We start from the raw sequence: 22,987 nt of genomic DNA on the forward strand, positions 1-22,987 counted from the left end.
TACACCATAGCCAGAGGAACGCTGGATTCTTAACCCACTGAGTGAGGTCACTGACCACTGAGTGAGGCCAGAGATCGAACCCGTGTCCCCATGGATACTAGTTGCTTTCGTTAACCACTCAGCTGGGACTGGAACTCCCATTTCTCCTTGTATAGGCATACGTCTGGTCATATCTCTTCTGGTGGCCTGGAGTGAATGCAAATGACTTCTGTTGGCCTGTGTGGCCCACGGGATAGGGCCCCTTCTTGCCCTGTCAGTCCAATTGCTCATTGCCTACTCAGTACAGCCCACCTACAATGACCTCTCTGTTCTGTGAGGACTCCCATCTCCCTCCTGGCTTGGGGCCATGTAGAACCTGCCCTGTTGCTCTAACAGTTTCTTAGCATTCATTTCTCCCTCACCAAGACCTTTGTCCCCAACCCACCCCAGTTACTTCAGCACCACTGCTTTATTTACATTTTAGGAGTTATTACTCTGGGAGTTCCCATTGTGGCTTAGTGGTAATGAACCTGACTAGTATCCCTGAGAACACAGGTTTGTCAATGGTCAGTGACCTCAGCCAGTAGGTTAAAGATCCAGCGTCTCTGTGAGCTGTGGCATAGGTCCCAGGTCCAATTTGACCCTTACCCTGGAAACATCCATGTGCTACGAGTGTGGCTCTTAAGAAAAAGTTATTATTCTAAAATTATCTTGTTTATTGGTTTACTTATTGATTACAGCTTCTCAAATGGTAAGAAAGATTATAACGGAAAAAAGGAAGTTCCTTAATATTTCAGCAGTGCTACCCTGTCACATGAAGTCTGGGGCCTGAAAGTGAAAGGACTTTCAGCTTGCACATAAATCCAATGAGATTGGATAAAATGACCCTCTCATTCTAGGTTGTGTCTGTGATATCTAGAACGATGCCTGGTGTGAAAGATGGTTAAAAACCACCTTTATAATATAATATATAATTAGGAAATCACAAAAGTATCCATGTCACAGGCTTTTAATTCCTAGTATTCTTAAATGTTTAGTAGGTAAAACTGCTAAACTTAGATATTTGGGTCAGAGAAAAATGTAATGTGATCTCTAAATGGTATGGAATCTCTCATTGTGGTGATGGGCACTGTTTTGTTGTAGATTTCTTAGAAGTCTTGCTTGGTTTTAGAAAAGGCTTTTCTAGGAGTTCCCATCATGGCTCAGAGTAAACGAATCTGACTAGAATCCTTGAGGATGCTGGTTTGATCCCTGGCCTCACTCAGTGGGTTAAGGATCCAGCGTTGCCATGAGCTCTGGTGTAGGTTGAAGACGCAGCTTGGATCTGGTGTTGCTGTGATGTAGGCCAGTGGCTACAGCTGCTCTTTGACCCCTAGCCCGGGAACCTCCATATGTCATGGGGTGGCCCTTAAAAAAAAAAAAAAAAAAGGCAGAAAAGGCTTTTCTTACCCCAGCTAATAACGTGGTGGTCTGAAGTACTGCTGTTTAATCCTACAATATATGAAACACTTAGATACAAAATAGGAGACTCATTGGTTGGAATCCTTTCATAAATGGTCTCCATGTGTGGCTGTTCTGTGAAGCCCTGTAGATCTTTGGCGTAGGGTCAGGTATGGCAGGGCAGGGTGTGCACGAAGGGTATAAGGTTAACTAGGACGTGTCCAGCTCTCTAGGCACTCACACTAGTAGGAGGAGGAGATGGATATAAACTATTCCAGTCTATTCTAACATTGAATTGTGTGTCATTTTCTCTAGTGTTGTGTGGGTTATTTTGCCAGGGCTAAGCTGCTTGAATGGAGATCATAGTGAACTCATTCATAAAGGAAGTCTAGTGAAGTCTTTTCTAGCCCAGAGAGTTTCTACATTTTCCCACTGAAAAGCATTATGAATTTTTAGATACTTTCCCCGCATTCTTCTTTCAGATATTGGTCTGGGTAGTAACCCTTTGAGATCCATTCAAGTAAAAAGTTATTGGATTTGGACTTCCCACTGTGGTGCACCAGAATTGGCAGTGACTTGGAATGTGGGTTCAATCCCCGGTCTGGCACAGTAGGTTAAAGATCCAGCATTGATGCAGCTGTGGCTTGGCCCAAGACTTACGATTGGGTCTGATCCCTGGCCTGGGAACTCCCTATGCTGTGGAGCAGCAAAAAATGGGGGAAAAATGTTGTTGGACTCTACCATCTCTAACATCGTTTCAGCTTGAAAGTTTTGGTTTTCTGGAAAAATGCCTAAGAATAAGAGTTTTGTGAGAGGCTTATACATGAGAGAAGAATCTCTGGGCCAGAGAGTATTCTCTGTTTTTTTTAAATTTAGTTTTATTGGGGTGTAGGTGACTGAAAATAGTAGTGTAGAGCAAAGTGAATCAATCATACATATTAATATATCCATTCTTTTTTTCCAGTGTACATTACTACAAACTATTGAGTAGATTTTCTTGGGTTATACAGTAGGATCTCGTTAATGATCTATTTTATACATTAGTGTGTATATGTTATTCTCATCTCCCAATTCTTCCCTGTCTCCCCATGACTTCACCTATGGTAAACCATAAGATTGGTTTTGAAGTCTGTGAGCTTGTTTCTGTTACTTATGTATATACATATGTATATATGTATGTATGCATATATGTCTTTTTAGGGCCACACCTGTGTCATATGGAAGTTCCCAGGCTAGGGGTCTAATAGGAGCTGTAGCTGTCAGCCTATGCCACAGCCACAGCAACGCCAGATCGGAGTCTAGTCTGTGACCTACCTCGCAGCTCATGGCAATGGTGGATCCTTAATCCACAGAGTAGGGCCAGGGATCGAACCTGCGTCCTCATGGTACTAGTTGAATTCGTTACTGCTGAGCTACAAGGGGAACTCCATATACTTGTTTTTAATGGAGGACAAAGAGACTTAATGGTGTATGTTTGTGGTTGATCTAGATTGTGTGAATTGCCCAGATAACAGCACCACACTGGAGGAGAAAATGACAGTGTAAGTAGACATTTTCCTTATTGTTGCTAAGTTTTTCTGTTTCAATCCAGTTGTAGCAATGTTTAAAATTTTGTTTTATCGGAGTTCCCATTGTGGCTCAGCAGAAACGAACCTGACTGGCATCTACGAGGGTTCAGGTTGGATCCCTGGCCTTGCACTGTGGGTTAAGAATCTGGTGTTGCCGTGATCTGTGGTGTAGGTCGTAGACTCTCCTTGGATCTGGTATGGCTGTGGCTGTGGCGTAGGCCAGCAGCTGCAGCTCTGATTCCACCCCTAGCCTGGGAACTTCCATATGCCATGGGTGCGGCCCTAAAAAGATAAAAAAATTTTTTTTGCGTTATTGTAGTAAAGATTCAAAATTTTGAGAGCATCGTCATTTTTAGTTTTCTAGGTGGACAGTATGTAGAATTTTTTTTTTTTTTGGTAGTTTTCTTTAAGAATATATTTTACTGTATAAAATGTGCTAAAGTTAAGTCTGGTTTGGACTGATGTATGCATTTGTAAATATAGAATACCATCTACAAGGAAATTAGAGGAATTCAAAGTGGCCTTTTAAAATGCAACTGAATTAAGAATCACATTATTTGCAGTGGTTTTGTAATTATTAGTTTGCTTCCTATATATTTTCAGTCATGATATGATGAGATCAGTTAACAAGATTTTTTTTCTAATTCTAAACAATTAAATAAAACATCCCAGAATAAATATAGTCCTTCTCACCTTATCTCATCTTGGGAGGCTTTCATTAATGATTTACTTATCTTAAAGTTTGCCCTCAGAACAGTTTATAAAACATGTCCAAAGGTAAAAGTTGGTGATTCAGAAGATAATGATTCTACATTATCTTATAAATATTCTCATGGATTTGAAGAAAATAGAGACATTTGACCACATTTTAAAAGATGAGAAGCCAGTACCTCCAAATATTCCTACAGAGAGGCATTTTTAAAAAAATTTATGAAAAACAATGTCATATCATTTTATAAATGCTTAGATATAAATGTATTTTGAGTAAACCTCAGCTGATTCATAGCACAATAACTCATTCTCAAAGCATGAATTCTACTTGTTAAATTTTAACTATCTCTGATGTATCATTAACACTTGGATAATAAGTATTGATTATCTAGTAACTAAAATTTCGTATTTTAATTACATCTTCTCTCATAAATACATGGTGAATTACCAAATGTATTCTTACCAAGTATCCTGCTGGGTTTACTAAGTTGTGAATGTTGACATCAGCCACTTTTATAGTTTCTGTATGGTTCATACAAGCATTTTTGTTTGAAGGTGGCACGTAGCGAATAATTAAGAATGGAAGGTTGGAATCCTGTATTTTCTTTTTTAGAATGTTTCTTTTTCCCTAAAAAGTAATTGCTTAGTGAAACATAAGAACTCTTTGCTTTTTTTCAGTATGAAGACTTAGATGAGGAAATATAAATCTAGCTTTTTTAGGTGATCAAGGATCTGGCTTTAGACATACTCATGTTTTTTATGCTTAGAATTTTAAACTAGAAGGACTACTATTTAACTCATGAAGCACTTCAGGATAACTTGGGCATGTCATATAAAATTACTTTTTATTTTCAGTTGTCTTTTGGCGTCTGCGGTCTGCCAGATTAATAGCCCAAAAGGCTAAGAGACTATTTCCATCTCTTGGTTCCACTTTCTGGCAAATGCTAGCACTTTTTTCCACTCTAATGTTTGCAGAAACCACTGCAAGTGCCCATCAGCTGATAGGGAGGATACAGTAACTCAAGAACATGGGATAACAGTGGTAGATCTTACTGATGCTGGGATGCTTCAAGGCACCACACAAGTCTTTCACGGTAACTGGCCATCTCTGGGTGCAAACTGTATGCTGAGTATGGGCCCAAATGTATTTACACCTTATTGCGTTACAGTTCTTATCTCCATTTTACCAATTAGAAAACTGAGGCTTAGAAAGTTTAAAAGGAGTTCCTGTCCTGGCGCAGCAAAAACGAATCTGACTAGGAACCATGAGGTTGCGGGTTTGATCCCTGGCCTCACTCAGTGAGTTAAGGATCTGGCGTTGTTTTGGCTGTGGTATAGGCCAGCAGCAACAGCTCTGATTAGACCCCTAGCCTGGGAACGGCCATATGCCATGGGTGCGGCCCTGAAAAGACAAAGACAAAAAAATAAAATAAAATAGAAATTTTAAGCAGCTTGCCTAAGTTTACACACACTTAAATGAAGAGCTGGGTTTTGAGCCAAGAGAGAAACTACATTTTTTTTTTTTTTTTATTGTCTGCATGTGTCATATGGAAGTTCCTGGGCCAAGTACTGAACCTGAGCCACAGCTGTGGCAATGCGGGATCTTTTAACCAACTGTGCTGGGCCAGGGAGCAAACCCGTGCCTCCATAACAACCTGAGCCTCTTTGGTCAGATTCTTAACCTACTGCACCACAGCAGGAACTCCTGAAACCATGCTTTTCAGTGTCACATTATAACAGGGCAGCCACAGGTGGATACTGACCATCAACTCACATTGTTAAGGAAGGCACAATAGCCAGATAACTGAAAAAGCCAGGACTAGTGGTCTGGTGGGGAAAAGAGGGCATCAGTGAGAAAGCAGAGCCTGTGCAGTGTTCTTATTGTTTTTCAGGTACGCCTATTATTACTGTGGCATCGGTGCTGGCGTGCTTGTTGCTGCTTACATCCAGGTTTCGTTCTGGTGCCTGGCAGCTGGAAGACAGATACACAAAATCAGAAAACAGTTTTTTCATGCTATCATGCGGCAGGAGATAGGCTGGTTTGATGTGCATGATGTTGGGGAGCTTAACACCCGGCTCACAGAGTAAGTACCTGGGTTTCTGTTGACTTCAGATGTGCTTCATCTTATTAGAATGAAGGTGATGTCATCTCATCTGCTAGGAGCTGTCAGTGTATCACTCAGAAGCAGTTATGAAACCAGATTGCTTCTGAGCTGCCACCATGTCTTATGCATGTTTTTGTACCCAGAACCCTGGCAGGGCATGAGGGCACTGAATTTGGGGTTGGATTTGCCAGACTCAAGGCATCCTCTGGGAGTGGGCATCAAAGCAGCAACATGATACTTCCTGAGCAAATTTCTGAGCAAATCCTACATGTAAACGTGTTTACTCCATGCTGAAAAGCAAACAAGCAACGTGACTGGATTCAGGAAAAAAAGTTCTGTGTTCACAATCCTGATGTTTATTTATAACGCTTTCTTTTAGTGACGTCTCCAAAATTAATGAAGGAGTTGGTGACAAAATTGGAATGTTCTTTCAGTCAATAGCAACGTTCTTCACTGGTTTTATAGTAGGATTTACACGTGGTTGGAAGCTGACTCTAGTGATTCTGGCCATCAGTCCTGTTCTTGGTCTGTCAGCTGCTATCTGGGCAAAGGTAGGTGAAACCTGTGGATGCAGACTGTCTCCACCTCTTGAAACACCCCTCTTACCATTTCCCACAGTGGAGACTGTTTTTGTCACATGATGACCCTGACTCTAGACTTGATACTTGGTCTTGAATCTTCTGTTCAGCATCAGTGGGAATGAGATGCAATTTCACTGACTCCTCTACCTACCGAGACTCTGCTGTGCTGGGCTCTGCAGTTATTTGGGGAAGGGATGAGAAAGAGAGGAGTAGCTTCATCTCATTCTCTGCCTTTATATAAAAAGCATGCTCTGCTCTTGAAGAGCTGTGTCCCCTGAGAGACAATTGCATGTTTCCAAGTAGAACTTCAAGTTCAATGTCTCATTCATTCAATTATTGATTTTAATGTTTTTGTAGATTGTAGTTAATTTGTAAATTGACTGAACAGTTTAGTCAGTGTTAGGAATGGTTCTGTGTTTATACATACTTAAATCTGCTGGAGTGAAAATCATTTTTAAAAAAGAGATCTTTTCTGGTCCCATATGCACATCAATCCTAAACCTCCCAGTCATGGAGGCAAAGCACTGCAAATGGCCCTCCACCTCCACACATAGACCTTTCTCTTGCGAGACTGAGCGTGGGGTTCATTTGAGACAGATTTGATGGACGTATGGATAGTGGTGGAGAGATCGGCCCAGTATGTAAGTTCTTAGAAAAAAAGAGAAGCTAGAGAAAGCACAATTTTACGTGGCAAAAAAAAAAAAAAAGATGTAAAATAATGGTGAGACAACCAAAGCCAAGCCTGACACAAAATAAATAGGGCTTAAAAAGTTTTTTTAAAATTGAAGTAGAGTTAATAAGTTTTAAAAATTTAATCCTGTAGGATGGATATTGTTTCATTATTGCAAACAATAACAGCCATTTTGGAGCATCTATTGTGTCAGGCAAATACTTAACCTTTCTGAAGTGTGGCTATTATCTCATTTAACAGAAGAAGAAAGTTGAAGTTGTGAGGACTCCGTTAATTTGTTGCTGAGATCAACAGTGTTTAAATGGTGTTCTTGGTGGCTAAACTGTACCTCTGAATCAATCTGCTGAAATATGTGACAAAAGCTTTTGTGTTAATTGATTTTTCTGTTTACTAGAGTATTAAGCAAGTCAGGTGGTAGCCTGTTCATATCAGTATTTGTGGAAAAACCTGTTTTAAAATGTATTGATGTTTATTCTAGTTACTTTAGGGAAAAACCTAGTGAGTGCATCTTTTAATAATTAAACATGCATTGCTTCACATACTGTTTATTTAATAAATGGTGCCTTAGGCTTATTGCTGGAAACCTAAGTTTTTTTTTTCATTTTTATCAGTTTAATTGGCAAATTGTATCTATTTAAAGTACACAACGTGATGTTTTGGTACGCATATACTTTGTGAAATGATTACACAGTCAAGCTAACATTCCCATCGTCTCATGTAATTACCTTTTTTTTTTTGGTAAGTTGTATGTGTGCTTCAAGTCTACTTTCTTGGTGGAAACCTAAGTTTTAATTCACTCTGCCATAAACTTATGGTATTTCAAACAAACTTCTTAAATTATCTGGTCATCAGCCCTGTTAAAAAAGAGATGTGGCCCTGTTCAGGAAGCTGCTATGTCCCTGTGAGCCTGAGGCTCTCATCTCTAACCCAGAGACACTGGGGCAAGAGGGCAGAGCAGGAAGGGACACAGTCCCAGCAAGCTTCCTACTCCAGGAAGCCTCTTTTGACTTTTGCACCAGGGTCTGTGTCAGCAAGAGGGCACAGGTGGGGAAACCACCATATCCTGCCCTACTAGAGATAACCTTGTGGTCCAACCTTAAGAAACCACTTCCACTCCCTCAGGTAGCAAAAGCAAGGGCTGGGAGGAGCCCCAGCAACTCTAGATCAACCATGCTGATGAAAATAATACCACAAAGACTCAGAATACAAAACTGTTACTGGAACCACAGCTTATAAAAATCGGTCAAGAATTGCATACTGAATCCAAACAGGGTAACTGCTAGCTAAAGAAGAAGATTTGAATAGAACCCAGAATCTCCTAACACAATAGACAAAGTATCCAAGTTATAATAAAGTGTCATTTGTGATACCAAGTACCAAGAAAATCACAGCTTGACTGAAGGAAGAAAACAACTGACCAAATACTGAGATAATTCATATGTTAGAATTACTTGGTGTGGATTTTGGAATAGTAATCACAAAAATGCTTCACTAATCAGTTACAAGTTCTAATGCAACAAAAGAAAATAGAAAATATCGATGAAAAAGAAGTTATGGCAGCTCAGTATCAAAAAAACCTAATTGAAATGTGAGCAGAAGATTAAAATAGACATTTCTCCAAAGAAGACATACAGATGGCCAAAACACATGAAAAGATGTTCAGCATTGAAGAAATGCAAATCAAAACTCCATTGAGGTATTAACTCACACCAGTCAGAATGGCCATCATCAAAAATTTTGGAGAGGGTGTGGAGAAAAGGGAACCCTCCTACACTGTTGGTGGGAATGCAAATTGGTAAAACCACTATGGAGGTTTATTAAAAAACTAAATATAGAACTACCATATTATCTAGCAATCTTACTCATAGACATATATCCAGAGAAAACCATAATTTGAAAAGTTACATGCAAACCAATGTTGATTTCGGCCCTATGTGTAATAGCCAAGATATGGAAGCAACCTTAATGTCCACCAACAGAGGATTGGATAAAGAAGATGTGATACATATACACAATGGAATATTACTCAGCCATAAAACGAATGAAACCATGCCATTTGTAGCAACGTGGATGGACTTAGGTATTATCATACTAAATGAAGTAAGTCAGAGAAAGACAAATGTCATATGAGATCACTAATATGTGAAATCTAACAAAAAAATTGTATAAAAGAACTCACAAAACAGAAACAGACTCCAGATTTTGAAACCAAATTCATGGCTACCAAAGGGGAAATTCAGGGTAGGAGGGATAAATTAGGAGTTTGGGATTGACTTATACACACTACTGCATGTAAAATAGCTAGGTAACAGGGACCTAATGAGTAGTATGAGGTAATCTACTTAATACTATGTAATAACCTGTATGGGAAAAGAATCTGAAAAAGAACAGATATATGTATATGTACAACTGATTTACTTTGCTGTACACCTGAAACTAACACAACTTTCTAAATCCACTATAGTCCAATAAAATTTATTTTTAAAAAAGGAAATTCACAAATTAAATAGCAGTATTATTTTCCAAGAGGTGATGAAAGTAATGAAAAGAGTGGGAGTTCCTGTTGCGGCGCAATAGAAACGAATCCGACTAGGAATGATGAGGTTGCAGGTTCGATCCCTGGCCTTGCTCCATGGGTTAAGGATCTGGCATTGCTGCAGGCTGTGGTGTAGGTCACAGACAGTGCTAAGATCTGGCATTGCTGTGGCTGTGGCATAGGCTGGCAGCTGTAGCTCCTATTCGGACCTACAAAGCCAAAAAAAAAAAAAAGTAATGAAAAGAGTAATGCATACTTTGGAATGATGATAAAATATGTTCAACCTGTTTAAGCATCAAAACTTGGCAAATGTGTAAAATACAGCAGAAAAAAATTATGAAGAAAGGACAAAATGAAATTAGAGAACCGGAAGATACAACAGAAATAAAAGTCATAATGAATGGGCTTAATTTTGTTGAGAGATGACAGGAGAGAATCAGTAGACCTGCAAATAGAACAATATAATTCACCCTTCCTGAATCAGAGAAAATATAAAGAGCCTCAGAGACCTATGGGACAATAACAAAAGACAGAACATTTTTTACCATTAGCGTGCCAGAAGAAAGGAGACAAGTGAGGCTGAAGCAGTATTGGAATAAATCATGGCTGAAAACTTCCAAGGTTTGTGAAAAACCAACCTTTATATCCAAGATGCTGAGCTAACTCTAAACAGGATAAACTCCAATAAGAACCTCTGATGTTAAGTGCTATCATACGGTATTTTTCTTTCTCTTTCTGACTTTCTTCACTCAGTGTGAGAGTCTCTAGTTCCATCCATGTTGTTGCAAATAGCATTGTTTTGTTCTTTTTTATGGCTGAGTAGTATTCTGTTGTGTATATATACCACATCTTCCTAATCCAATCATCTTTTGATGGACATTTGGGTTGTTTCCATGTCTTAGCTATTTTGAATAGTGCTGCAATGAACATGTGGGTGCATGTGTCATTTTAAAGCAAAGTTTTGTCCTGATATATGCCCAAGAGTGGAACTATGTCTGGTCACTTAGGATGGAGCGTGATAATGTGAAAAAAAAAAAAGGATTGTATACATGTATGTGTAACTGGATCACCATGCTGTACAGTAGAAAATTGACAAAACACTGTAAACCAGCTATAATGGGAAAAAAATCATATATATAAAACCTCTGATAAGGCACATCATAATTAAACTATTAAAAACAAGTCAAAAAAATCTTGACGTCAGCGAGAAAGCAAATGACAGATTGCCTGTAGGGAGGACCACTTTGTCTGACAGTATATTTCTCATTTGAAATCATGATGGTCACAAGGAAGTAGGTAGTATTTCTCAAGTGCTTAAGAAAAGAACTGTCATCTGTGTACACCATGGTAAAACTATTTCTTACTAGTGATTAGGAAACAAAGATATTCTTAGATCATAGAAAACTGAAGAATTTTTTGCAAGCATACTGACTGAAGTTTTTCAGACAGAAGGAAAATGATAAAAGGCATATTAAAAGGAAAAAAGAACAACAGAAAGCAGAAATCTGGTTTTTCCTTTTCCTTAGGAGATTCCTAAATCATATTTAATGATTGAACAAAAAACTATAAATGGTAAAATGTTGATACCAATGGATATTTATAAGTCATATGTGAATAGTATCCAGAACAACCATTATGAAACCTAAGCAAAAAGATATCTTCAAAAACACTATGAATGAATCAAGATGGAATCCTAAAACTTAATCAAGTAACTCTCAGAAAGGCAAGAAAAGAGAAGCAGAGTGAGAGTAGTAAATAAATAGAAAACAAAATGGTAGGCTTAACTGCTAATATGTTAATTACCTTAAATGTAAATAGTTCAAAAGTATCAGTCAAAAGAAAGATTGGTAGGCGTTCCCATTGTGGCTCAGTGGGTAAGGACCTAACATAGTCTCTGTGAGGGTGTGGATTCAATCCCTGGCCTCAGTTAGTAGGTTAAGAGTCCTGTGTTGTCACAAGGTGCTGCTTAGGTTGCAGGTGTGGCGCAAATCTGGTGTTGCCATGGCTGTGAGGTTGCACTCAGCTTCGGCTCCAATTCAACCCCTAGCCCAAGAACTTTCATATGCCACAGCTGTGGCTATTAAAAAAAAAAAAAAAAATAGTGGAGTGGGTTAAAAAAAAAACATGACCCAGAAACTCTGCTGCTTACAAGAAACTTCAAATTCAATAGCATAGGTCGAGTGGAAGTAAGAGGTTGGAAAAAGATACACCATGCAAACATAAATTTTTTTAAGGAGTGGCTATATTTATATCTGATAATATTAACTTCAGAAGAAAGAAAATTGCTACAAAAAAAGAGGAACATTACATGATAATAAAAGGGATCGTTCCACCAGGAAGACATAATGATTGTAAATATGTATTCACCAAACAACACAGCCTCAAAATACATGAACTAAAAACTGAATGAGGTGAAGGGGGAAATTGAAAAACTGCAATTATTTTATTACCTTCTCTCAGCACTGATGGAATTACTAGACAGAAAATCAGGTAGACTCTAGGAGATGTGACCAACAATCAACCAATAGGATCTAATTGACATTCATTAACATTGTACCCAACAGCAGCAGAATACACATTAAACATTCACCAGTATAGATCATATCCTGGGCTATAAAGTAAACCTCAACAAATTTAAAAGAATCGAAACTATAAAGTGTGTTTTTTCTGACAACAGTGGTATCCCACTAGAAACAAATCATAGAACAATGAGAAAAATCTCTAAACATCTGGGAATTAAACAATACCTTTTTTTTTTTTTTTTTTTTTTTTGGCCATGCCTGTGACAGATGGAAATTCCTGGGGCAGGGATCCAACCTGAGCCACAGCAGTAACAATACCAGATCCTTAACTGCTAGGCCATCAGGGTAATCCTAAATAATACATTTAAAAATAATCCATGGACTATAAAAGAAGTTTCAAAAGAAAAAATACATGTAGCTAAATGAAAACAAAAGCACAAAATATCAAAATATTTGGGATACAGCTAAAGAAGTATTGAGAGAAATTTATAGCATTAAATATCTACATTAGAAATGAGAATCTCAGTCAAAATAAGTTCCTACCTCAAGAAACTAAAAAAAAAGAAGAGCAAAATACAGCCAAACCAAACAGAATAAGGTAATAATTAGGATGAGAACAGAAATCAGTGAACTTGAAATTAGGAAAATAACAGAATATCAGTGAAGGAGTAAGCTGGTTCTTCAAAAAAAAATAAAGTTAGCAAGACTGACAAAAACAAAAAGGAGATGCAAATTATAATATCAAGAACAAAGGAGAAGTTTTCTGGTGGTTCAGAGGGTTAAGGATCATTTTTGTCATTGCTGTGGCTCTGGGTACTTGCAGTGGCCTGGGTTCAGTTTCTGTCCCTGTCCCGGGAACTTCTGCATGCCGTGGGGGTGGCAAAAAAAAAAAAAAAGAGACATTACTACAAACCCCCAGACATTAAAAATAATAAAATGAATATTATAAAAATATTTACCCTCATAAATTTGAATAACTTTGATGGATTAATCTTAAATTTCTGGTTGGGATACTGTTCTGAAGTTCTGAAGATGTTAATTGTTTGGGGAACACTAGATGAAGGCAATATGGGATCTCACTGTACTGTTTCCTACATACAGTGAATGTAGGAAACAATATATGAATCTACAATTATCTCAAAATAATGTTTTAAAAAATAAAACATATATAAATGACCTCAAAAGAAAATAAATCAAAACCCTATATTGAGGATTGGAAAAAAAAGGGACAATTAAGGTTAAAACATCTGTAGTGGTCAAAAATACTGCTTCTGAATATATTAGTTTGAACAATATAAATTTGTCTATATTAACTTTTAACTTAGAGGAATAACAATTTCACTTGCACTAACACGATTAGGCTTTGTTAAGAAATTAGCAGTCATTGAAAGAAGAGATGATGTAGTGATGTTTTACATAGTTTATATGGGTAATTGCAATAATGCAGGTACCACCATCCTAATTACATTAGAGGAGGAGTAAACTTGGCTTTTCATATCTCTGAGAATATTTTGGAAGTTTTTTTTTTCTTTCAACAGACATAATTTCTAAACAAAAAACAATACAAAACAATGAAGATTCTATCATAGTCTTGCCTAAGCATATGCTTATAATTATAGAAAGTTGTAGAGGATCCAGGTTTATTGAATCACTCAGAATGGTATTTGATTTTTTTTTTTTTTTTTCCTCTTCTTTTTAGGGCCATGCCTATGGTATGTGGAAGTTCCTGGGCTAGGGGTCCAATCAGAGCCGCAGCTGCCAGCCCACACCACAGCCACAGCCACGCCGGTTACAAGCCACATCTGCAACCTACACCACAGCTTGCAACAATTCCGGATCCTTAACCCACTAAGCAAGGTCAGGGATCAAACCTGTATCCTCACAGAGACTATTGGGTTCTTAACCCACTGAACTATAGTGGGAACTCCTATGCTTTGTATTTTAATAAGTTAAAATAGCGTGTTTTGCAACTCCTAATTAAAAACATTTTTGGAGTCTTCCTGTTGTTGGTTGCCTCCAATCTGATAAGTGTGGTGAGGAAGGTCACTTTGAGAGGTCAGGAAGGTCTAGTGCATCACTGGTTATTACTTTGGGTACCGAAGAGGAAGGTACGTACAACAAAATATCTGCACATGGAACATACTTAATATTTTTGCCTTCACCCACCCGTTCCTGTATTTTTGATAGCTCCTTTTACTTTGGTGCATAGCAAAGGAAGAAATGCACTACTAAAATTAAAAAAAAAAAAAAACTTTGAAGTTTTTATGACCAGAAGGAATAAACTGTTTTACCTATAGAAGTGGGTCCACAAATGCTATAAATTATTTATTGGAAGAGTGTAATACTGTTTTCTCAGAATTTTATTTGAATTGCTTGTGTGTAAAATTTAGTTAGATGGTTGGCTAGTCAGGCATTCCAGGTAAAAATAATAACCTTAGTCCTTTCCCCATGACAGTTGATCTGATTTTTATCACAAGGCCCTCTGGGATGCCAGAGGAGTCCACATGTCAGTAGTTGGTTTTGGAGAGAGATTGACTGTGATGGCCGTGAATTCATGCTTTGGAGCCATATGGACTCAGCTTGAATTCTGGATATTTCACTGACTGGGAAATGACTTGTTCTCTTCTTGCCTTCATTTTCTCATGTATTGAGTGGGGAAAACAATACCTACTTCACTGTGCAATGGAGAAGAATAAATGAGACCCTCTGCATAAAAAGGACCCATTACTGTCCCTTCCCTAGAACAAACAAATGCTCAGGAACCACGCCAAGCGATCAAAGAAACATCCATAAAACAAAGACCTCCCTGGTAGCTGAATGTGCTGCTCAGGAACCCCAGCAAAGGGAACTCTGCTTCACAGTGCTATACACCTGATATGAACACAATGTTGTTAATCAGCTATACTTCAATTTTCAAAAAAAGTTAATTTGAAATCTTAAAAAGGGGGACCTCTGTTTCCCAGGCATGTGAAAACTTCTTGAAGTCCTGTCACCACACACTGCTTGGTCCTCTGCATTCTTCTGCCTCCTATGTTGGCATTTATGAACCAGAGTACCATCAGCAGTGGTTACGTTGAGTACACACCCTGTTTCATTAATGTACAGCCCTTTTTTCTATATTTATGATATTCACCTTTTTTGAAGGTTAAAATCTCTCCAGAGTCCCAGATTTATTTATATATATGAGGACCATGGAGTATAGTGAGAAAAAAAAAACATTTTAATTTTTACAGACCATCTCAGTCCAAAATAAATTGGAAGTGGCTTATAGAGTGAATATACATATACATTAAAAAAAAAAAAAAAGGACATCGTGACCAAAGATAAGTAGAAGGCAGATTTTGAAAAAAGGATGGAATGAACTTCTTTGCAGAACAGATACTGACTCACAGATTTTGAAAAACTGATGGTTTCCAAAGGAGACAGTTCGAGGGGTGGGGGGATGCGCTGGGGTTGTGGGATGGAAATCCTATAAAATTGGATTGTGATGATCATTGTACAACTATAAATAAATTCATTGAGTAATTAAAAAATAGTAAAAGATTTACATATAGTAACATACAAGTAGCATTAGTGTATATATTTCTTCTTTACAAAAATGAAAACTTCTTAAAAGTTTTTAAATTATCTGAAATTGCATTTTTAAACAGATACTGTCTTCATTTACTGATAAAGAACTCTTGGCCTATGCAAAAGCTGGAGCAGTAGCTGAAGAGGTGTTAGCCGCCATTAGAACTGTGATTGCATTTGGAGGACAAAAGAAAGAACTTGAAAGGTTTGAGTCTCTTTTTTAAAGTTGGTAGACATGATAGACTCTGTGTCACCTTATGTGCCCTTCAGGTTGATGGGGATGATTATTAGGGTCTTCTCTGTATATGTGTTTCTTTAAATGTCTTCATGGATATATTACTGCATAGTTAATATTTTGGAAAAGTAGTGATTCTAATTGTACTTTTCTTATATCTGCTAATTCAAAACATTTTCTAGAGTTTCCTAGGTGGCTAGTGACATAAAATGGTTTCTTAAGGGATAAACATTTAATATTCTAGTGATAATTTTTTCCCCCATAAATGAATTCTTGATTCTTTAAGACTGAATGCGTATATTGTGTAAGATCTATGTAATGGAGTCTTTGTAATCTGTGGTCTTTTTCCCCCTCTTGTCCAGGCCCCTAATCAGTTGGTTGAAGCTCTGTGATTTGGAAGATAAAAATATAATTAACAGAATGTTTGTACCAAAGTTCAAAAAAATGTTATTACATGTTGTTTAGCATTTTCCTTGTGATGCTTTGCACTTTGATTAGGTTCCTGAGAATGTAGATGGTAATTTACCATATTTTGTAATATTCATCAGATCTATTGAGTTGTAGGCAATGACAGATTTTATTTAAAATTGAAAATATCATAATAATAATCTGATTTTATAATATTTTAATGTTATGAATATATATATATCTTCGTAAACAGTAAAAACTAAACTACATTGGTAGGTTATACATTGGTAAAGGCATCAAGAAAAACAAGGAAATTTTTATAAGTCAGAATAATGGTTCCCTCTGGGGGAGATGAGGGGTTGGTGGAAAGAATGGGGCACATGGCACAGGCTTCTGTGGTTCTTACAGTCTTTGCTTACATGGGTGTTCACTGTATATATTTTTTAAAGCTATATGATCATATGTGTGCTTATGTGTTTATTTTAGTTGATTTACAATATTGTGTTCATTTCAGGTGTACAACAAAGTGATTCAGTTATACATACACATGTGTATATATATATCTGTATACTCTTTTCATTTATTTTCTGTTATAGTTTATTATAAGATATTGAATATAGTTCCCTGTACATAGAGTAAATCCTCATTGTTTATCTATTTTGCACATAGTATCATGCATCTGTTAATTCTGTACTCAAAATGTATCCTTCCTTGCTTCCCTTTTTGTAACTGTAAGTGTGTTTTCTATGTCTGTGACTCTTTCTCTTTTGTAAATAAATTCATGCCGATTATTTTTTGGGATTCCATATGTAAGTGATATCCTATGATACTTGTCATTCTCTCTCTGACTTACTTTGCTTAGTGCGATAATCTCTAGGTTCATCCATGTTGTTGGAAATGACATTACTTTGTTCTTTTTTATGGCTGAGTGATATTCCATTGTATATATCTTCTTTAGCCACTCATCTGTTGATGGACACAGGTTGTTTCCATGTTTTGGCTATTGTGAGTAGTGCTGCTGTGAACATTGTGGTGCATGTGTGTTTTCAAATTAGAGCTTTTGTCTTTTTTGGATATATTCTTTAAAGTGAACATATATTCTATAAAGTGAACATATATATTCCTTAAAGTGAACTCTAATTTGTTCATATGATATATTTCATACCCACAAAAATGTCTTAAAGAGCATAATTTTTGATGGCTAAGTACTCTAGTTTAAAGGAAAGTAATACCTGTGTTCTACTCCATTTTTTGCCTTTGCCTTAAAATATGTCTGACTAATAAAAAGTCCTGCATAATGACTCCACAAACATCTCATCAAATGAAACCCCTCCTTTCTTGGAGCTTAAATTCTAGCTGGGGGAGGGGATGGGTACCAACAACTACAAATAAACAAAATATCTATTAAAACAGTTGAGGGTATATATTATTTGGGGAAATAAAATACTCTTAGAGTCAAAGGGGGTACTAGTTAGAGAGATTATCCAGAAAAATCCTTTCTGAATAGTTAATGTTTGAGTAGACACAGAATGAAGTTTTGAACTCAGGATTTTCTTCCAATTTTCCTCAGTGGAAAAGTGGACCAGAAAAAGAATCTGCTCACCATCACAGGGAGACAGATAAAGCCTATTCTCCTTCTGCATAGTTTTTGAGCTGAGGAAAAACATCTCTCCATAGAAATCAAAGTCTCAAGCCTCATTCTCAGCGCTGTTAGGGTCTGAATGTATAGTACTCTGTGGACTAGGGAACTACCTCTCCCCTGAGCTGAGGATTTCACTTTACATGCACCCCAGTGTTCCCAGAAGCATTATTTATAGCTGCTGAGGTATGGAAGGGAGCTAACTATCCATTAACAGATCAATGGATAAAGAACATGTAGTCTATATAAATAGCGGAATAATACTCAGCCATAAAAAGGAATGAAATTTTGCCATTTGCAGTAAGTGGATGGACCTAAAGTTTATGCTACTCAAAGTAAGTAGGATGCATAAAGACAAATGCTGTATAATATCACTTATATGTGGAATCTTAAAAAATACAACAAACTAGTGAATACAACCAAACCAGAAGCAGACTCATAGAAAAAACTAGAGATTACCAGTGGGGAGGGGAGGGAGGGGGTGGGAGGGGGTTGGAGGGGCAATATAGGGGTAGGGGATTCAGAGGTCCAAACTATTATGCATAAAATAAGCTACAAGATTATATTGTATAACAGGAACTGTAGCTAATATTTTATAATAACTATAAACGAGTATTAATGAGTATTTAAAAATTATGAATCACTGTATTATACACCTGTAACATAATATTATAATCAACTATACTTCCATTAGAAAAAAAGAATCTAAGCCCAGTCACACCACTAGAAGAAATAAAAAATTGCTGGAAATTGGAGTTCCCATTGTGGCACAGCAGAAATGAATCCGACTAGGAACCATGAGGTTGTGGGTTTGATCCCTGGCCTCCCTCTGTGGGTTAAGGATCTGGTGTTGCCATGAGCTGTGGTGTAGGTTGCAGACGTGACTCAGATCTGACATTGCTGTGTCTGTGGCTTAGGCCGACAGCTATAGCTCTGATTAGACTCCTAGCCTGGGAACCTCTGTATGCAGCAGGTGTGGCCCTAAAAAGCAAAAAAAAAAAAAAAAATTGCTGGAAATTAATTATCAGAGCAGCCAAATTTATTTGGCTTAATTTGGGAAAATAGATTAAAGGATGTACAAGAAGGAAATAATAAAGATCAGCAATAATTTCATAGAAAAAAAAGGTGAAAAAAGCAGAGGGTTGACAAACCCATCAACTAATTCTTTGAAAATGTGAATAGATAACAAAGTAGTAGTTTGCAAGTTTTATCGGGAGCAAAAGAAGAACAAATAAGGAAAAGTTGCTGTAGATGAAAAAAATCTGTTTGAAAAATTAAGGTTGTACACCAGTACATTTTAAATTCTGATGAAGTAAGTAGTTTCCTGTACAATATAGGCTAAAATTCTCAAGAGAAAGAAAACTTGAGTAGAACTATAATCATTAAAAGAATTGATTCCAAAGTTAAAAATCTCTGTCACCTACTCCTATGTACATATAAACAATCAAAAACTACCAAGTCCAGATGATATTACAAAGTTTTAGCCAAACTTTAAGAAAGATATAACCCTATCTTAACAGAAATATTTTGAGAGAATGAGAAGATATATACAGAATGTTGTGAGTTTGTCCTATAAGCCCAGTATAACTCTGATACCGTAACCAGACAGGTATTTCAGAAAGGAAAATTATAGGACAGTTTCACCTGAAGCACAGATGTGGAAAGTCTACATTGAACTATTAGCTAAACCAATCCACATGAAAATATTATCAGATTAAAAAAAAAAAATACTGAACCTCTTGGCTTTACCCCATGAATGCAGAGATTAACCTTAGGAAATCTATTTATATAATTAACTACATTAGCAGATGAAAAGAGAGAAACATTTCATTTAGACAGATGAGGAAAAGGCATTAATTCTGTATTATTGATGACAAAAAGTCTTAAAACTGTGAATAAGAAATGTTTTAAAGTAATAAATAATATATGCCAGATGCCCATAAGAAACTTCTTACTAAGTGGGAAAATGTCAAATACATTCCTTTAAAATAGTGAATGAGACAGGTATGTCTGCTAGTATTTTTTCTACTTAGGGTTGTACTCATACTAGATAATAGAATGAAGGAAAAAAGAAAAAAAAATGAAAGCTATAGGTTGGAAAATAAGAAGCAAAACCATCATTATGCAGTTCTGATGATATGATCATCTGTATAGGAATTCCAATAGATGCTATAGATTAACAAGGTACTGTAAGATCTCTGGGTACCTGATCATGATGCAGAAAAAATGGCATTCCTGTGAAGAGCAATGAATAATTAGAAAATATGTAGTATTTTATCAATTCTAGGATACACATTTTTCTTTATAATATCTCTGAAATTGAAATAAATTTTAAAGATAAAAGAACCCTCAAACAATTGCTGTGAGCCTGCATTGAGAGTCAAGTTCTGGCAGAAAGGGTTTGTGTTTGCTTCTGCTGTTCACTGGGGACACTACTAACGTCAAACCACTGTACATTAAGTTCTTTGTCTAGGAGTGTTTGAACCACATACTTGAATTCATACTTCACACCTGCAAGCGTACTGCTATATGGTTCCAGTTCCCAGGGGAGATGTTTTTTTTTTTTTTCTTTCCCTTCATCTGTTGCCAAGGTTGAGATAGGCGAGTTCTCCTGCTGTCATTTTCCACGGAGCATGTGTTTATTATATTGAGGCTGTAGCCTTTTGAATGTCAGAAGTATATGGAGTGTGCTATTAAACTCCTTTCTTATTGCTCCATAAAATAACAGAATTATAATACTTTTAAAAGAAAGGGAGGGAGGAGAGTAGTAATGGAGGTAAGATAGAAATCATCAGCGTTCCCTTTGTGGCTCAGTGGTTATGAATCCAACTAGTAACCGTGAAGATGCCTGTTCAATCCCTGCTCTTGCTCAATGGGTTAAGGATCCAGCGTTGCTGTGAGCTGTGGTGTATGTTGCAGACATGGCTCAGATCCCACGTTGCTGTGGTTGTGGTGTAGGCTGGCATCTGCAGCTCTGATCCAACCCCTAGCTCAGGAACTTCCATATGCTGCATGTGCAGCCCTAAAAAGCAATAAATAAATAAAAATGAAAGAAAAGAAAAAGAAATCATCAAAGGCATGAATTAAATTGTGGATTATTTTAAATGTACTATGAAAGAATCTAAGAGTGGGCTGATGGGGGTGAGGAGGGCAAATTTAATGCCGGTGGTCAAGAAAGGAATGTTCGATGTTTGAGGAGGTTTCATGGAGGCTGGGACTTGAGGGATGAGAAAAGCCTGCCTGGGCGGAGGTGGAGAGAGAGGGGTCTTGCAAATTTCCTGGCAAAGACTTTGGTATGTTCTAGAAAATGCCCTCAGGCTTGTGTGACTGGAGCTCAGTTGATTGAGGGGAGGTTGAGGTGAAGAGAAGATGTTGGGGTGGTTGGGGGGTCAGAATGTGGGGACTCGCAGACCTTGGTGAGGAATTAGGACTTCATTCCAAGGGCACGGGGAAGTGGTCTTAAGCAAGGGAATGTCTATCCACATTATGTTTTATCTTTTTGCCTTTTTTTTTTTTTTTTCTTTAGCTGCTCCGGCAGCATATGGAGGTTCCCAGGCCAGGGGTCCAATCGGAGCTATAGCCAACATCCTATGCCAGAGCTGCAGCAATGCCAGATCCAAGCCGCGTCTGCAACCTACACCATAGCTCACAGCAACGCTGGATCCTTAACCCACTGAGCGAGGCCAGGGATCGAACCCACAACCTCGTGGTTCCTAGTCGGATTCGTTAACCACTGAGCCACCACAGGAAATCCCACATTATGTTTTAAAATCATTCCTGGGACAATAATTGGTCTGGTAAATGGATGAGAATGGTCAGAGTTGAATTGGTCAGGAGACTGTTGAAGTGCTCCGGGAGAGGGGTGACAAAATTTGTGTTTTAATTTGGAAAGAGAATTAAAACTTTTCTTAGACCAAATATAATCAATCCTTCAGTTTTCTTTCAGTTCGTACCCTTCCCTTCTCTGATTCCACATAGGCAAGTAATTAAAGTCTTAGTCTGATTTTCTCTTGAAGTTAACAGGTGTAGTAGGAAGCTGACTCTTAAATTTTCTCAGAATTTAGGAGTTCCCTTCGTGGTGCAGTGGAAACGAATCCAACTAGGAACCATGAGGTTGTGGGTTCGATCCCTGGCCTTGCTCAGTGTTAAGGATCTGGCATTGCCATGAGCTGTGGTGTAGGTCATAGATGCGGCTTGGATCTGGCATTGCTGTGGCTGTGGTGGAGGCCAGCAGCTATAGCTCCAATTGGACCCTTAGCCTGGAAACCTCCATATGCCGCGGGTGTGGCCCTAAAAAGCAAAAAAAAAAAAAAAAAAAAAAGATTTCTTAGTGTTTAAAGTGAATTTAATTCAGTAGTAGAGAATAGTTTTATTCTCAATTTAAAAATATTTTTATCTCGATTGTGTGTCTTGCATATATTGGCCTATTAGTGTTGCTTTCTCTTTGCTTAGCAGTGTTCCTTGACCTCCTAAGTGGTTATTTGTATCACTGATAAATATTTTCACATTATTTGAGTAATTTTTCTAAATATCTTTTTTGTTATATAACTTTTGTCCCCTTTTAGAAGGTCCTACTTTACCATTTTTATACTAGAGCTTTTAATGAATTGATTTTAATATTTGGTCTTATATATGTGACATTTTTGTTGAAATGCTTATCAAAAAGCCCATGTAAAAGGAATATTATTTGTGTCTCCTCCCTCCTTCTGCCCTTCTTTTTTCATTTATCTTTTCTGGCGTCTAAATGATTTTCTTCCTTGTTGCTTCTTCCTTTGCAAATGTTTCCTTTGGCTGCTTGGGACACAGCAAATCAGTGAAACGATTTCTGCATTAGTCTCAGTAAGCAGAACTGAAATAAAGGAGATAATGGCAGGGTTTGAGTCACAAGTATTAAAGTTCCTTAAATGTAATCATGCATAATTTATGCCTAGTGATAATTTCACTTCAAATCAATTCAAAAAGTGGGAGAGATATATATCAGCCATTGAAGCACATTTCTCAA

The 22,987-nt window shown here is 37.4% G+C and overlaps 1 protein-coding gene across 2 annotated transcripts in view; it reads left to right on the forward strand.

Annotated features, from left to right (window-relative positions):
- ABCB1 (ATP-binding cassette, sub-family B (MDR/TAP), member 1) overlaps positions 1 to 22,987 on the forward strand; it is a 96,050-nt gene that overhangs the window by 22,012 nt on the left and 51,051 nt on the right. For both annotated transcript variants that reach the window (XM_003130205.6, NM_001308246.1), the window contains 4 exon segments: positions 2,909 to 2,960; positions 5,591 to 5,782; positions 6,183 to 6,354; positions 15,784 to 15,908. In XM_003130205.6, coding sequence (XP_003130253.3) covers positions 2,909 to 2,960; positions 5,591 to 5,782; positions 6,183 to 6,354; positions 15,784 to 15,908 — 541 coding nt within the window.

The sequence above is a fragment of the Sus scrofa genome, chromosome 9, assembly GCF_054392235.1.
Source record: "Sus scrofa isolate SSC_HxYL_T2T_F1_AM1 chromosome 9, Sscrofa_HxYL_maternal_Yorkshire_Landrace_v2.0, whole genome shotgun sequence".
In the NCBI taxonomy this organism is placed as follows: Eukaryota; Metazoa; Chordata; class Mammalia; order Artiodactyla; family Suidae; genus Sus; species Sus scrofa.